The following is a 15,436-nucleotide window of genomic DNA, read 5'->3' as shown; positions in this document are numbered from 1 at the left end:
TAAATGTCTTGCAAGAACAATGGAAATGAAATCGCAAACAATATGGGAAAGATTTCAAGATCTGGCTGCAGGGCGGACAAAGGGTTTTATACGAGAGTGAAAAATTCAAATTGCCGGTACAGGGATGCGGGTACCCTGATTTTTTTCGGACCTCTCTATTGAGTCACACTCATTGCGGGTCATCGATGTCTAGCCGGTACCGGCTTATTAAGTAGGCTCTTAGCGCTTTCTACGTGCGCACGAGATTTTGGGTTCTGAATTTGTTTGTGGAGTGATTTCTTTGAAATGTGATTCTCGTAGATTTATTCTGAGGTTATATCATGCTGGCCATGGTTCAAATATCCACACATCTCTCGTTAAAGACCTCTTGGAAGTGCATGGCTAAATAGGGTCCCTCTGTGCGGGGGGACAAAGGGTCGTGCACTGAAATAGGCAAAATCCGGGCCGGTGCACAGAGTGCTCGTAATTTCCCCCTCCACAAAGAGGGGTTCTGGCGTTGATTCTGGGGAAATCTTCGTCTATACTAGCGATGTAATAGATTCTATGTGTGTTAGTGATAATGTGGGGGACGTTGCTCGTCCCAGTCGTTCTTCGTCTCAGCCGTGTCAAGTTCAGCCATATTAGTCCGGCTGGAAATGCTTTGGACGCACCCTGTTGGGACCCACATGCCGGTCGTGGACAGCGAACGAATTTGCTTCATGAAGTAAACCTGATCACGAGACCGGATGCCGCATGTGCTGATATAAGCGCGAACCGGTATCAACTTCCAAGTTTGTCCTGAGTCCGTTGAAACACGACTAACTAAAGTATACGAAGATACATTCTTATCTCTTATTCAACGCCAATAGGTTTCTTCACTATCTTTATCTGAGCCTCCCTCAAGTGTATCATTGGTCACCGAATTTTAGTCAACTGATCTTAAGTTTTATAAAATACGAAAACAAGGACCAAAAGTTCAATCGGAAACCATACTTTCATCAACCACAGCATGCGTGAATCCGAGATGTAAGCCCTAAACCCTCTAAGTGATAGCATTCACCCAAAAACACATCCGCACTTCTTATGGCGTGTGAATCTGCGCACATTCAATATTGCACCAGTAGCTGAGCCCTGTAGGGTTCATAAGATTTTGTCATGGGTCATGGTTGTGAAACACACTAGGACTGTAACTAACATTGAGATTAGTTGTGTGTACTGATAGTTGTGTATGCTGATGTTTGCATTACCCAGAAGTGGTCTCACAGAATTGCTGCATTGGCTTGAAGGCTTCAACTGCCCGCCTTTTTGGTTGCGTAGAGCGGCTAGGCAAGAGTTGCTCGTTAAGTCCCCCGGAAGTTCCATGCCAAATGCTCTTGGAACAAAATCGCAATTAACCCAGTAGCCCTCGGAAAACTAAATCAGGTTACCAATAATTCTCGCACTAAATACACTTTTACACTCGTGCTTCATTGGCTTTGCTTGATCTATTTCTAAGCCATAACCTACGCAAGGCGTTCAATACTGCGTGCTGTACCGAGGTTTGTCATCCCGAGAGTCCGAGCACTCATATGGCACCTGCTAAATTACCCCATATGGACGCATCAGTGCTGCGTACGCTTATTATCGCCCGCGTTTTTGTTTTTTTTGCAATAATTTTATAAACTTCCCTTTGATTGTAAGCTAGTAAATTTGGATAGTGGCAACATTTCCGAATTTGTAATATTAATTGGGGTGAATGATATAAAAAGGGCGTTGACGCTCTGTAGTTGGAACCTCTATGGAGTGATCAAATCAAATCAAATCAGTAGTTCTCTACAACCCATTTATTCTCCATCAAAATGTCCCAACAAACCGTTTACCTTGTTACTGGTGCCAATCGTGGAATTGGATTACAAATTGTTACCCAATTAGCTGCCAATCCGTCCAACACTGTATACGGTACTGCTCGCAATCTCGCAGGTGCGGCTGATCTCAAGGCTTTGGCATCGAAACACTCCAACTTCAAACCCTTGGAGGCTGATGTTGTCAAGCCCGAGACACTCAAGAAGGCAGCCGCTGTTGTAGCTAATGAGAGCGGACATATAGATGTTCTATTGGCCAATGCTGGTGTCGGTGACAGTGTGTCTCAAGTGAAGGACCTTAGCAAGGATGCTCTCAGCTACCACTGGGAAGTCAATACCTGGGGTTCTGTTTCGACCTATCAGGCTTTCCGTACGTTACTCTTGACATCCAAGCAGAAGAAGTTGGTATTTGTCTCTACACTTCTTGGATCCGTTAATGATTATCTCCCTATTCCAACCACAGCATATGGAGCTTCTAAGGCCAGTCTCAATTACTTAGTCAGAGCTATTGCTTCCGAATCGAAAGAGGAGGGCCTTATTGTTCTCTCCATTCACCCGGGTCTCGTGGCCACTGATATGTCTGCAGCTATAGATGAGAAAGTTAATTTCGCAAAGCTTGGCATCTCAACTATAACACCAAAGGAAAGTGCAGAGGGAATTATTGCACAGGTGGAGAAGTTGACCGAAACCGATCAGTTTCTTGATTACACCGGAGCTGTTCATCAGTGGTAAGTCGTGAGAGGAATTTAGGAATATAGTGACCTAATTTGTGTTTTATGTTATATTTCTAGCTACCTTAATTTGAATGTTTGCTAATAAAACACCATAAGTAACAACCAAGTGTTTGCCCATACTGACAACCCACCGTCAGTCGTGCACATGCCCCAATTATGTCTTAGGTTTCGATTCGAGACGCATGCAATGTTCATATTTGATAAACACCCCGTTTGACCCCCAGTTTCTGATGTGCGTGAAGAAACAATTTATGTAGAGTGCCTTATGCTGAAACTTGCGGAATGTAGTGTGATGTAACTCTGAAGTCAGCGATTTCTCAACACGTCTACGGTTATTCGCTCCCTAAATGCAACTAATGACTTTATTAACATGACCTATCTATAGAATATGCGTTGACTGAGGCATCGAAGGATGCATGCGTGTCGAATCACACTATCGTACAGCACTTGGAGTCTGGGGATTCTATTGGCTTCTGCTTATTGTTAGAGACTCTTCTTGATTGACTTTCTGTGTGTGTGGAAGTAAATCCTTCTGCGGCAATAGCAGGTTCTACCTCGTGCTTATAATCAGGAGTATCCTCTGGATCCTTGAAACCCTCTTCTTCTTCATCTTCTTCTTCTTCTCCTGCTTCTTCTTCTTCTTCTTCTTCGTGTTTCTGGTTGCTTTCCTGTTGTGAATGCTGTTGTTCATGATATGGATCTTCTAGAACCGTTTCCAGAGTCTTATCTTGGATGTTTCTTTTCTTTTCATCCAGTCTCTCGACGATCGACTTAAAGCAGTCATCCAAATGCAAACCGGTCTTGGCCGAGCACTCGTAGAAAAGATCAAAGCCAAGATTCCTTGCCAAGGACTCGGCTTCCTCACGAGAAACTTGTCTTTCCTCCTCGAGATCAGCCTTGTTTCCTACGAGAACAAGCAATGGATTCTTTTGGATATCTTCCAAACTTCTCACTGTTCTATCGTGGATCATAGTGACCGACTCAAATGTGGGCCTGCTGATGACACCGTAACTAATCACGATGCAGTCCATCTCTGCCAGCTTTTGTAAGTCCTCATTGTAGTAATAGTCGGAACCACTGAGTGCGGTATCCAGTATTTCCAGTTGATAGTCTCTGTTGTTAAGAACTATTCTTTTGCACAAGGTTTCCTCCGGATGACTACCATCATCTTCTTCCTCTGTTATGAGCACGTTCTGAGTGTACTTGGATACAAAGCTCGATTTACCACTGTTGTTATCTCCCAGTATACATATTTTGTAGTGAGTCTGTAAACTGTTAACAAGGGATCGCCTGAGAAGTTCCGTAACGGTTTCGAAAACTTACCATCGTGAAGATATGTATTTAAATAACGAATGCAAAGAATGATGAGTTGTTTAGATGGGTGGAAAAAACTGAGGAAAGCGCGTTACAATATTGTGGTGTCACGGATCCAACGAAGCTTATAACGAACGAAAAAAGAAACTAGCAAGTCAGAACACCCTCTTTTGAAAGAAAACCGTTTTCATGCATGACGGAACTCTCGTCCCCCCAATTAGTGTGCAACACTCAATTAAAAAGAAATTGGTGCAGGGAAGGGGATAGAAAAAGAAACTTGCAAAAAAGAAACGACTCCGAAGAAAGGATAAGATTTTTTAGGTTGAAAAACAATAGCTGGAATGTTGGCAGAGGAAGGAACCCGTTAATGGTATACACCTGAACTATGGGCAACAGAATGAATATTAGAAACTCGTAACTGCAATGATCAAGTATTTAACAAGTTTCAGCGCGTTTCATAAACTTAAGCTTTGTCCCACCGACGGCACATTCCTCTGTCGTTATCTCCAGTCAATTGAATTTCGAATGCAATCACGGGCGCAAGGCAAAATGCCCGAGCTGCGTGTGTGGTTGGGGTCGTGTTGTAGAATACTACCTAGATATTTGGGCTATTGACGAGTCACCATGTGGCATGCATATGATATTGGCGTAGAAGGCGCTAATCACCACATTGGGCATATGTAAAAGCACAACTCTACCCGCCCAGTACCTGCGCCAATACTTTGATAGTTCAGCTGTCTAGTCCGATCCTCTACCCTTGGATTGCTCTTTTTAGTTCCAGGTAGCCGTTCATTAGCAAACTCCGGTCCAAACCCTGTCCTTTCTTCTAATCGCTATCAGCTTGGCAAAATTGCTATTCATTTTTCTAGCATAATAATACGCTTACCTAAAGTGGTATTAGTCCCGGTTACCTTTTTGGCCCAAATGGGATGAACCATCATGTGCTCTGCGACCGTACGTTTTTCAATGCCTTCTGGCGTCGTTATTCATTATGGTAGTTATAAGTGCAATTCTACCTATACACGCTCTTTCTCCTCGCATGGGTATCTTCCTCGTACCTCATTATGATCGACTTGAGGTCGCCCGTGACCGTTACTTGTTCCAGCCATGAGTCTAACTTGTCTAGGTGAGCCTCTAACACGTGTGGAATGGGCAATTCGCCCAAATCTGAGAAGCTCGCTGGATTCAACAAAACATCGAAAATACCAGACCAATCTTCATACTTGAGACCGCGCTTGGGAAGTCCTTTAACAGAATATCTCCCTGAATCCGATCTTATAGTCTGGATATGTTTTCCGAATAACAGCAGGTGTGCGATTGCTGCGATTCCGTACATATCAGGCTGGTAAGTCCATGGCCTTTTTTCGCGCATCTCCGAGCAATCGAGCTCGTTCAACTCTTCTTCCTTCCAATTACAGTTGAAACCACGAACCGGTGGCAACAAGCTCATATCGATCGATCTGCCAAAGTCGATCAGCTTGACTCCCTTCTGCTCCCATCCGCGAGACCCATAGCGGCTATATTGAGATTCCCAGTCTGGGCTAGGCGAAAACCTCACCATGCAGTTTTCTGCCTTCATATCTCCGTGTATCACTTTGATCCGGTGAAGCGCGATGATAATTTTCAGTAGTTCGGCAACTAGAAACACAGTCAGTTGCTCGTCCACTTTGCCACCCATGTCATTGAAAAGATCTAGAATAGTTCCCTGTGGTTGGTAATCCAACAACAAATAGCTTTCATCCTGGTACTGGTAAAAGCCCTTTGCATTGATTACCGATGCCATCACTGCGGGAGACATAGCGTCCTCTTCAAACTTCTGCTGAATCTGCTTTAGAAGGAAAAACTCCCATGCAATCGGTCTGTCTCCCTCTACTTTGATAGCATAGACGTCCCCGTGCGATGTTTCTCCGTAAAAAACTGTGGCATATCCACCTTCACCCAATTCGCCAACAACGTCAATCATGAGATCTCCCAACTCAAGACAGAACTCGCCGTTTCCTTTCGCTCCTTTTGAGTGTTTAGTCTTCTTTTTAAGCTGTTTGAGTTTATCCATGTTGCGATTGAAGTGATGGTAATCTCTAAAAGAGTCCAATGATGGGGTCGCCTTGTGCAACAACGAGAGCCTCAGCTCTCGGTTTGTGGGATCGATCACAGCAGATCCCATCGATGGCGCTGCAGATCCAGGTCTCTCGTTTGAACCAGCCGTAACGGTATGCCTCTCGTTGAAATCCAGGAAGGGAGAACTCACTGGCTCTTCCTCTCTTGGAGGGGACAATCTTGTGGAGGTTGCCGATGTCTCGGTTACCTCGGTGATCGGTGTCATTGTGGGATACAGATATCTGTGTTCTTCCTCATCCAAATTTGAAAGATATTCTTTTTCTTTCTCGTCTTCGTTTGCTTCTGCCGTTTTTCCGTTCTGTTCCTCGCCTTCCTCTCCCTGAGAGGCCTTCAGCGGGATTAACGTTTGTGTTATGTACTCGCCTTCCTCGGAAAAGGTGGTGGTCTCTCCATCATCAGCTGAAAGAGGCTGGTTGATCATCCCATAGACATCTCCAACTGCGGCCTTCGTGAACATCGTCATAGTAATGGTTGGGGATGAAGGAGACTTCCCGAGCGATAACCTATTATTTGATAATCTTCTCTTTGCCTGTGGACTACTCGCCTCTATTTGGAAGCGATAGAGCCCTCTTGCCATCATTAGTATTTCTTCTGCACAACACTCGCCCTCCAATGGGTCTTCCAACATATCCAGATTCATGTTCACCAGCTCGTCCCTCTTTCCAGGTGTCTGCACAAGCTTCTTTACTGGGAACTTCTTTTCTGTGAAAATCCGGATCCTTTCGCTTTGGGGCTTTAGACTCACTTCCATGGGGACAACTTGGCCGGCCCATGAGGTTGCAGGGACAGAATTCTCCTGACCCGATTGGCCATTCACCACAAGGTTCCAGGAAGATACTCTAGAATTAGACTGCAGCGTCTCTCTTAAAGAATGCTGCTGAGGCTCCTCGTCGCGAAGCACAGAGATTGTTCTCTTCCTCTGCTCCAGCGCCGGTATCGTCTGTCTAGTTAAAGCCCTTGTGTCGCCATTTCTCATAATATCAAGTGTCTGTCTCAAGTTTCTCGTCTGGCGGTCACCTTCTCTTTCTTCAGGGGATAGCTGGTCAAATCGCAGTTTGAAGTTATTGTATGACCTCGTCAGTCTTGCAACAGGTCTGGCCTGATAGTCGATGCCCATCTGGTAGATCTCACTGGCGTCAGAGTGTTTCCTGTTGGCCTCCAGATACTTCGCGAACTCCTCATAATAGAGTGCGAAGTCCCTTCCAATTCCCTTCCTGAACACAAGCACAAACGAGTCATAGGGGTTCTCCGCGTAGACACAGTATTCCAGCCATATCTTGAGGTAACGAATATCGTTTTTGTACTGATCGTCTTCAACGAAGTGGCTTGCACATTGACGCAACACCACAACCCGTTCGGATGATCCCTGAGGAAAATTGCCATTCAGCCAACCAAGGTATTCCACAAATGGCTCCAGTGGGTCGTCGAGTTCTTCCAAAATTTTCAGCTTCTCTTCAAATCGTCCACGTGCTTCCTGGCTCTTGTCTCGCGTCCGCTCTGACTTGAACAGCTTGGCCAGTCCAAAGGCGGACCTCCCCTCTCTGAGCGACTGGATATTCTCCTTGTCCTGCTCGATTTCGGAAAATTCCACACTTCTCATGAGTTGATTGGGTGTATAAACGCGATACTGGAGGAGATGTCAAGACAGATTTCTTTGTTTACGTGATAAAGCGACAGGTTTTGGAGATGGTTCTGTGAGACTTTTTGGTAAATACACAACTCAAACCCGCCAGAGATAAGAGTACACTCTATCTTACATTTTTTGAATTCAAAAAAATTGAAAGCAATGTTCTTTTCGCTCAATTCCAATCGCTATTCGACACCTGCAAGTATTAAGTGCAGTTTTTATGCCCGTCGGATTATAGTGATGGTAATGACGATGGCAATCTCAGATTCCTAATAATCTAAGTAACTTTTCAAGCTCAATTCAAATACCTAAACAGAAAACTCAGTCCTACAGACAGTGCCAAACAGCCACAAAGAACTCTTGGCCCAATCTGATCGTCGTATCGGACGGCTCTCTTTCGCCTGATTGCATGACATCTCCAAACGTACATTCCAGAGGCATACACTATGGTCAATGCGGCAGTTAGGTAAAAACCAACAGATGCAAGCAGGCTGACCGCATCACCGTAGCTGAGTAACGTGTGTCCAGTAGCACCAAATATCATTGCAATAGATAGCCATGACAGATAAGTCCTCTCCGTTGCGAAGTACACCTTAGGCTCAACACGGATTGGTGCAGCTATCTTCTTTCCTGGAGGGGCCTGGATTCGGGACTCAAAAATGGTTCCATCTGGGACTTTATTAAATGAATTGTCCGGACCTGCCAGTTTGTTCCAGCAGAACCTGAACGAGTTCAATATCCCGGAGGACTGGCTGAAGGCGTATGACTGAGAAGGCACTAATAGTGCAGTTTGCTCGCCAGATTCGGTCCTCGAACCACCAAACTGGACGTGTTCACTATTGATTGAGCCATAATTGGCTCCAGCTAATTCCTCCTCATCCAGTTCTCCACCGTTTGAGGTATCCTTGTGTCTGACAATACCATACTCAACGTTCTGCTTTGGCTTCCTTATATCAACATCCATCTGAGGCAGCCAGAATGGAATGAGGTCCACTCTTTCAGGGAGCAAAGTGGCACATCCGTGGATGAATTTGGAAAACTTGGGAATAGCTTCAACCAGGTGGGAAGCCACCATCTCGCGAACCCATTCAGGAGGTTCCTGGCCCATCTGAGTCTGCAATTTGACCTCTAGAACAGCATAAGGAAATCTCTCCACATCCTCATCTGGAAGATTGGCGAACGGGTAGTCAACGCCGATATCCATCCGCCTCCAGTTGCCATTGGTACGGTCTTTGCCATCAAAGTTGTCCTCTCTGACCATTGTCAACTCCGTATCCAGAGAAATCCTCACACGGGCGTCTCCTGGCAATTGAAACGCTGTTCTGTTGTAGAAGGACCTCATCACAGGTCTCATTTTGTCCTTGATTACACGATACTGAACTTCCTGCGCCAAACGCTCCAGGGACTCGATCTCCTGGGGTGATTTCTTGCCCTCTTTCCTGGCCTTCTCGAAAACCTGTGAAACGGTCATTTTTCCTGCCAGAAAATCGTTCACGTTCTTCTCTTTGAGTGGGAACCGAGCTTTGACAGATTTTTCACCCGTCCAGTCTTCTCTGTGGGTTTTTCTCTCCACGAAGATGGTGTCGCTGGACATTCCTCCATACCATCTCAAACGAATGGCCTCAGCACCTTCATCTTTGAGCAAACGTCCATAGTACAAATCCATGGCCTTGTCATCATAGTATATAGAGGTGATGGCACTGTCTTCTGCCTGGAACTCCTTGTTGGCATTGAACACCAGCACAGGCAAATGCTTGAGGATAATCAGCTTCAGCTCAGTGATGTTGTCTGGATGGACCCAGTACTTGGTCGTTTGTCTCACAAAATTCTGCATCGAGCCTCCAGCAGCACTGTCGCCCTTGACTGGGTTTCCTCTGGTTCTCACCAGATCATACAGCTTAGAGAGTTTGACTACCAGGTCATCGTAGTTGTCCTTGAAAAATGCCTTCGCCTCCAGACGGGCCTGAAAGATTGGCTTGAGGATGTACTTGCCGTTGGTCTGTTTGTCGTGCTTCTTGAGGATCTTTTGAAACCCAATATAGTTCAGTCTGGTGAACTTGGCGAGGTCATGGACATCGGCTATCACATCCGAAAGCTCTTCCTCCAGATCCTCAAAATTTTGCTCGTAGAACTCGGCCTCCTCTGGTGGACAATTCTTGGAACTCTCAACAGTGGAGAAGACAAGACCCTCGTTCTCTTTGATTCTCCTGAGGATTTCCTGGTGTTTCAGCTTGACGAAGTTAAACACCTTGTCCAATTCCTTCTCAAGCAGTCCGAGGAAATCTTCCTCCAAATCATTTGACCACTTGTCGTCTGATTTGGACATACCTGTCTTGAGTTTATGCTTAAGCTCATCATACTGGATGTAGTAGTAGTTGTAGTCCTTGATGAGCGACGATTTCAGCGTCTCTCCGAACTTCATTGCGCTTGGGCTAAATTAAGTGACCTATAACAACAATTGGGACCGAAATGACTTCTTACCAGCCTCCAGAGAGCGTTTCGAGAGCTTTCGAGAAGTTTTCAAGAGAGTTGCAATTTCTACCGCTTGTTCTCCCGAAGGATGGCAGCCATACTGGGCCAATCTACTGTGACAGGCACGTGGGGTTTTGCTTATGTAATATATGGATTTTGTTGGTTTATACACTACCATCTGGCATTTTCATCTTTTACCTGCTCGGAAAGGCACGTTTCGACATCAGCCGCACTTATACCTGAAAATATTCTGTTTCCGTCCGAGTCGTACTGTGGAACGGGTATATCTGTGCGCAGGTTTCCATCCTTCTCTAGTTGGTTTCTGTTCAATGTGTGTTAGTCCCTGTATCAACGATGAGATGTTTTTGGCTGACTTACATCACCAATGGCTCGAAAAACTTGACGCCTGGGTATGGGATTAGTACGGGGCCTTGTAGGTTTTACTCAGAGGCTATTACTCACCGGTGTAGACACCTACCCCTGCGAAGAGGATCAGTGGTACTGATTTCTGCAAGAACCGAGACATCTTTGCTGAAATGAAGTCTGGTAGGGCCGATAGAGAGAAAGCAGGTGCGATCTCTAAAGGATATATCTTAGTGTTATACCCATTCTAGCGCCGCATATTGTTTCTTTTATGTGCCATTTCGTTAGTTCGAACGTAATGTTGGAAAAATAAAAGAGGCATTTATGCTATATCATCAATGGGCTGCCTTCAGATATTAGTATTCTATGTTATATGTATGGTGATATCCTGATGCTGAATGGCTAGCTCATAACAAACAAACCCTTCATTTGAGTCCGAAACTTCCTCATACATCTCTCCATCAGATCACTGTCCCAAACTCTGCTTCTCAAAATCCTCGTAGTATTCCAACATATCTTGTGTTATTCCCCTTTGCAAATCTTGTAAGGCCTTCTGAAAGTGCCCAACGTCGACCTTATCGCAATGATTGTCCTCCATTATTGCACCCAGTCCAGCCTCCTGACACAGTAGAACCACTTCGGCACCAGAACACCCTTCTGTCTGGTCAGCCAATCGTTCCAAAGATTCCTGTGTCATCTGGAAGCTACGGCATTGGTTCTCTAAAATCTTGAGTCTGGCACTGCGGTCTGGCGGCGCAACGTAGAGATGTCTGTCCAGTCTCCCTGGTCTCAGAAGAGCCGGATCTATTGCTGTTGGGCGATTCGTAGCTCCGAGGATCATCACTCCTTTTAGCTCTTCCACACCGTCAATCTCGTTCAACAAAGAGGTGAGAACGTTGTTATGGGAACCACTGGCACCATCATCTCTCGTACTGGCCAATGCATCTATTTCGTCAAAGAAGATAATCGATGGTGAAGCATTCTTGGCCTTTCTGAAAATCTCTCGTATCGTTCTCTCACTCTCACCAACATACTTGTTGAAAATTTCTGGACCCTTGACTGCCAGAAAGTTGAGTCCAGACTCATGTGCCAGTGCCTTTGCTATCAACGTTTTGGAACAACCAGGAGGGCCGTAGAGAAGCATTCCTCTTGGGGCTTTGATCCCGAGCCTCGAAAACGTATCGGTAGCTATCAACGGGAGTGCAACCATTTCTTGAAGCTTCCTCTTGATAACTTCCTGGCCACCAATGTCACTCCATTTGACCTTCGGTAGCTCCAGGAAAATGTCCTTCATCACACTTGGCTTGATCGTTTTCAATGATTCCTCAAAGTCGGACATCTGGACGTGTCTTCCTGCTTCATGAGAGATCACATTGAAAACACTCTCTCTGCACAGTCCCACCAGATCCGAGCCCACATAACCATGGGTTTTATTGCTGAGAATCTCAATCTCCTCGGATTTCAGATCGCACATCTTGCCCATTCTGCCAACCAGCATTTGCAGTATTTCAAACCGGGCCTGCTGATCAGGAATGCTGATCTCAACCTCTCTGTCAAACCTGCCCATCCGACGCAATTTGGAGTCTACCTTGGTGAGATCGTTCGTGGCAGAGACGACCACAACACGGTCCGAGTCATGAAACGAGTCGAAAATCATGGTCAGGGTACTCGTCAGTTGTGGAACCGACAAGTCAGCTTGCTGTTCACCATCACGATCATCGTTTCCTCCGGTTAAAGTTTCTAGTTCATCAATCATGACAACACTTGGCTGAAACGTCATTGCTTCCTTGAAGATCTCCTTCAGTTTGAGCTCGGTGTCGCCTAAGTACTTCGAAACGATTGACCCGTAGTCAATTTTAAGCACATGGGTATTCTCAGTTCCAAAATATTCGGAAACGCCCTTTAGGATGGTGGTTTTCCCCGTACCGCTGGGTCCATGGATTATCAGACCTCTGGAAGGTGTTATCCCATACTGCGCAAAGCTATCTGGTGAGTATAATGGTATCGAAATTGAGCTATTGAGTAGCTCCAATTGACGAGCTATTCCTCCCAATTGGTCAAAAGCAAGCTCTAGTTTTGTGTCTTTAATCTCCTCCACCGTATACGACACTGTGGTGAGCTTCTCGTTGAAAATACATGGGGTCTTTTCGAGTGATTCTTCTAAGGACAGGTCTTCGATACTTAGATCCGAGCTCCATACCCGGTCCACCTTCATACCTTGACTGGATAATACCATTCCAGGGTACAATACACCAATATCATTCAATTGTCTCAGTAATTCCTTGTTAGTTCTGGATCCGTCGTGTGATATGCTTGCATGCTTCGCGAACTTCAGATGATCCGCCAATTGTGTGATCTTGAGCCTTTCTCCGAAACATAACTTGTTTCCACTGGTTTGGGCATTCCACCACTTTAAGAAGCTGGGTGAAACGTATATTATGCGGTCGCGGAACGAGTCGTTAGCTTCGTCTGTCTCTATAGGCCTTATCATTCCTACTAGATGGTCGTCATTCATGGATGCCAGCCGCGAGAGTCGCACGAAAGATTTTGGGGTCAACTGAAGCCCCTGCATTGCGGCAGGTGATACCTCGAAAAATGCCAAATGCTTGAGCGAGCCCTTGTTCGTTACTGAGGGCCTCAGTATGAACTCGTTAGCGAACGGCTTAGACTTCTTCTCCAGCCCCGAAGGTGTTCCAAGACCCGAACTGGAGCTCGACTTCTTCGTCGGCGTATTCAGAGTCGACTTGGGTGCCATTATTCCGGTTGCAATTGGTGTCTCTGTTTTGTGAAGCTGTAGTTGGTACGTTAACCAGCCTCTTTATCAGAGAAAGAAAAAAAACCTGGTATCTGTGCTTATGTAAGTCCTTAGTCATTCTCATCTGTAGGGGCACTACCTTACTGAGGAAACTGTGGCTAGCGAAAATGTCAGAATCCGGCTTATAAATGAGCCGTCGGTTACCTTCTGCTCCACCCCGAGTATTCGTATAAAGAGAGAGGGAAGAGCATCTTCATGTCTATTATTCGTGGTGTTAAGTGTGCAGCACGTTTATTCTCAACTTCAAGCTACAGAATGTCAATCACAGAAGTAGGGTCTCTTCCAGAATTCAGAGCCCAAATCAAGGGCAAGACCTCGGTCGTTGACTTTTACGCCACATGGTGTGGTCCTTGCAAGGCAATCTCGCCTATTGTCGAGAAGTTGAGTGACTCGTATCCTCAGCACAAATTCTTCAAGGTTGATGTTGACCAGGCTAACGATATTGCTCGTGAGTATGGTATTAGTGCTATGCCTACCTTTCTTCTGTTCCAGGACGGCGTTAAGGTTGGCCAGGTTGTTGGTGCCAATCCACAGGGATTGAAGCAGGCAATTGACCAGCTCGAGCAATAAATGGAGGAAAACTCGGGCTATTTTGAGCAAAGCATTCAGCGAATTTTGGCAAGTTTTCGGAAATCTTCAGATCTCTAGAAGTCCATCCAGTTTAGACGGCCTTCAGCCGCGCTTTAAGATTTTTACAGATTTCTACAAGACTCGAAAAATTTTCATACATTTCATTATCTTTTGATGTATTTTAACCAACTTTAGTCTTAACTCCATTAGATCCCAACAAGTATCTCCCTTCTTACGTACAGGCAATAGTACGCAGACGCTAATCGCACTAACTCTTGTGACACTGCCCTTTCTACATTGTAATGAAAAATGCAAATTCGTGTTTGAGCCATGTATGTACAGCAACCTCTACCGAGAAATATTCCCGGACAAGAAGACCAAACGACCAAGCAAGTCAAAAATCAGAAAAGACTAAATAATGAAAAGAGCACGTGAAACTAGAAAAATAAAACCGGAGTCTCCCTTCCAAAGAGAAAACTCATACCATAGAACTTGAGGGCAGAAGGGAGTTCCATAACCCCTTTGGTCAGCCCCCATATTTTATAGATGAAAAACGTCATTGAAGCCAGCTGCTCACCTCTTGTCGAACAACCTGTAGCTCCGCATCAGGTGGTCACCTGGACCAGGGGCATCGCACTGCGGCTGTGACTTCGAGCATTTGCACTGAGAGATACCCTTTTTGATCTGGTTCTGGATCAGCTCCGACTTGGAGAATCCGTATTTGGACCACTGGATTGGCGGCAGTGAAGGCACCTTCGCGGGTGCCGGGAGCTTCTCCTTGCGAGACTTGAGACTCTCCACAAACGCATGGGGGTCTTTCAACGCACGTGTCTGGGTTCTGTTCAAACGGCGTATGTCTTCCTGGACAAGTCTGCGCTGCGATTTCAGTAAAGTCAGTACCGAGCACAGGGCGATGTAGTCCACGTTGTTTTCCAGTTCGTGCTTCCGCTGCTGTGGGTTGTCAACAAGTTGGGGCTGTGGCTTCGTCAGCAATTGTTGTGGCTGCTGCTGTTGCGGCTGTGGTTGTTTGTCAGAGATATCTGTTGGCGAGAGTGACCTGTTTCTGGGCGGCTGGCGAGTATACAGCTCCAGATCCTTCGGCTTCATCGCAGATGCCAACCCAGCAGCGCAAAACTTCTTTGTCTGCGGCTGTTCAACGATATCCATCTCCTTGCCAAACCGCTTGGATGGCAGAGGCCGCGGAGGCGCTTTTAACGACGCTGCCATCTTGTAGGACCAAACTCCGACCTGATAGAAAAAACTGGTTTGAGGTGGTGCACTAGCCAGAGTAGCCGCGGGAGAAAAAAATTTCGGGTTATTCCGATTAATCTAGTTCTCTGGAAGGTTCGGCGAGTGTAGTATGTGAGGTTGTGAGCTTGTTAGGGTGATTTTTCAGAGCAACGAGCAACGAGCAACGCATCCAGATGTCGCGAACAAGACAAGAACAAGAACAAGACCAGAAAGCGGCACAGGTTTCACGGCAGTGCAATATATACAGTGGAACAGGCTTGCCAAAGTGGTGGAAAAGCCCTTGTGTCCTTGCGGGCGTGTTGTGGTGGGTGCAAAGGAACGTGTCAAACGCTTGTTCGGATAAGGTGGTGGT

At 45.9% G+C, this 15,436-nt stretch overlaps 8 protein-coding genes across 8 annotated transcripts; 2 read left to right on the top strand and 6 right to left on the bottom strand.

The window, feature by feature from the left end:
* Positions 1 to 1,817: 1,817 nt before the first annotated feature.
* Positions 1,818 to 2,552, top strand: KUCA_T00000909001 (uncharacterized protein; the record flags this gene model as incomplete). The annotated part of the gene is made up of 1 exon (XM_022605494.1): positions 1,818 to 2,552. The coding sequence occupies one exon, from the start codon at positions 1,818 to 1,820 to the stop codon at positions 2,550 to 2,552; it is 735 nt and encodes a 244-aa protein (XP_022456957.1).
* Positions 2,553 to 2,982: 430 nt separating this feature from the next.
* KUCA_T00000908001 (uncharacterized protein) lies at positions 2,983 to 3,585 on the bottom strand (the record flags this gene model as incomplete). Its single annotated transcript, XM_022605493.1, has 1 exon — positions 2,983 to 3,585. One exon carries the CDS (start codon positions 3,583 to 3,585, stop codon positions 2,983 to 2,985), a length of 603 nt encoding a protein of 200 aa, XP_022456956.1.
* A 1,295-nt stretch (positions 3,586 to 4,880) lies between these two features.
* Positions 4,881 to 7,586, bottom strand: KUCA_T00000907001 (uncharacterized protein; the record flags this gene model as incomplete). Its single annotated transcript, XM_022605492.1, has 1 exon — positions 4,881 to 7,586. One exon carries the CDS (start codon positions 7,584 to 7,586, stop codon positions 4,881 to 4,883), a length of 2,706 nt encoding a protein of 901 aa, XP_022456955.1.
* A 322-nt stretch (positions 7,587 to 7,908) lies between these two features.
* Positions 7,909 to 10,035, bottom strand: KUCA_T00000906001 (uncharacterized protein; the record flags this gene model as incomplete). Its single annotated transcript, XM_022605491.1, has 1 exon — positions 7,909 to 10,035. One exon carries the CDS (start codon positions 10,033 to 10,035, stop codon positions 7,909 to 7,911), a length of 2,127 nt encoding a protein of 708 aa, XP_022456954.1.
* A 221-nt stretch (positions 10,036 to 10,256) lies between these two features.
* Positions 10,257 to 10,611, bottom strand: KUCA_T00000905001 (uncharacterized protein; the record flags this gene model as incomplete). Its single annotated transcript, XM_022605490.1, has 3 exons — positions 10,257 to 10,407; positions 10,464 to 10,491; positions 10,548 to 10,611. The coding sequence occupies 3 exons, from the start codon at positions 10,609 to 10,611 to the stop codon at positions 10,257 to 10,259; spliced, it is 243 nt and encodes an 80-aa protein (XP_022456953.1).
* A 303-nt stretch (positions 10,612 to 10,914) lies between these two features.
* On the bottom strand, positions 10,915 to 13,203 carry KUCA_T00000904001 (uncharacterized protein; the record flags this gene model as incomplete). Its single annotated transcript, XM_022605489.1, has 1 exon — positions 10,915 to 13,203. One exon carries the CDS (start codon positions 13,201 to 13,203, stop codon positions 10,915 to 10,917), a length of 2,289 nt encoding a protein of 762 aa, XP_022456952.1.
* Positions 13,204 to 13,518: 315 nt separating this feature from the next.
* Positions 13,519 to 13,833, top strand: KUCA_T00000903001 (uncharacterized protein; the record flags this gene model as incomplete). Its single annotated transcript, XM_022605488.1, has 1 exon — positions 13,519 to 13,833. One exon carries the CDS (start codon positions 13,519 to 13,521, stop codon positions 13,831 to 13,833), a length of 315 nt encoding a protein of 104 aa, XP_022456951.1.
* A 573-nt stretch (positions 13,834 to 14,406) lies between these two features.
* Positions 14,407 to 15,060, bottom strand: KUCA_T00000902001 (uncharacterized protein; the record flags this gene model as incomplete). Its single annotated transcript, XM_022605487.1, has 1 exon — positions 14,407 to 15,060. One exon carries the CDS (start codon positions 15,058 to 15,060, stop codon positions 14,407 to 14,409), a length of 654 nt encoding a protein of 217 aa, XP_022456950.1.
* Positions 15,061 to 15,436: the final 376 nt, after the last annotated feature.

This window comes from Kuraishia capsulata, genomic scaffold, assembly GCF_000576695.1.
Source record: "Kuraishia capsulata CBS 1993 genomic scaffold, Kuraishia_capsulata_scaffold_1, whole genome shotgun sequence".
Classification (NCBI taxonomy): domain Eukaryota; kingdom Fungi; phylum Ascomycota; class Pichiomycetes; order Pichiales; family Pichiaceae; genus Kuraishia; species Kuraishia capsulata.
Note: the sequence above shows the minus strand (reverse complement) of the source record. Positions and strands in the feature narration are given on the sequence as shown.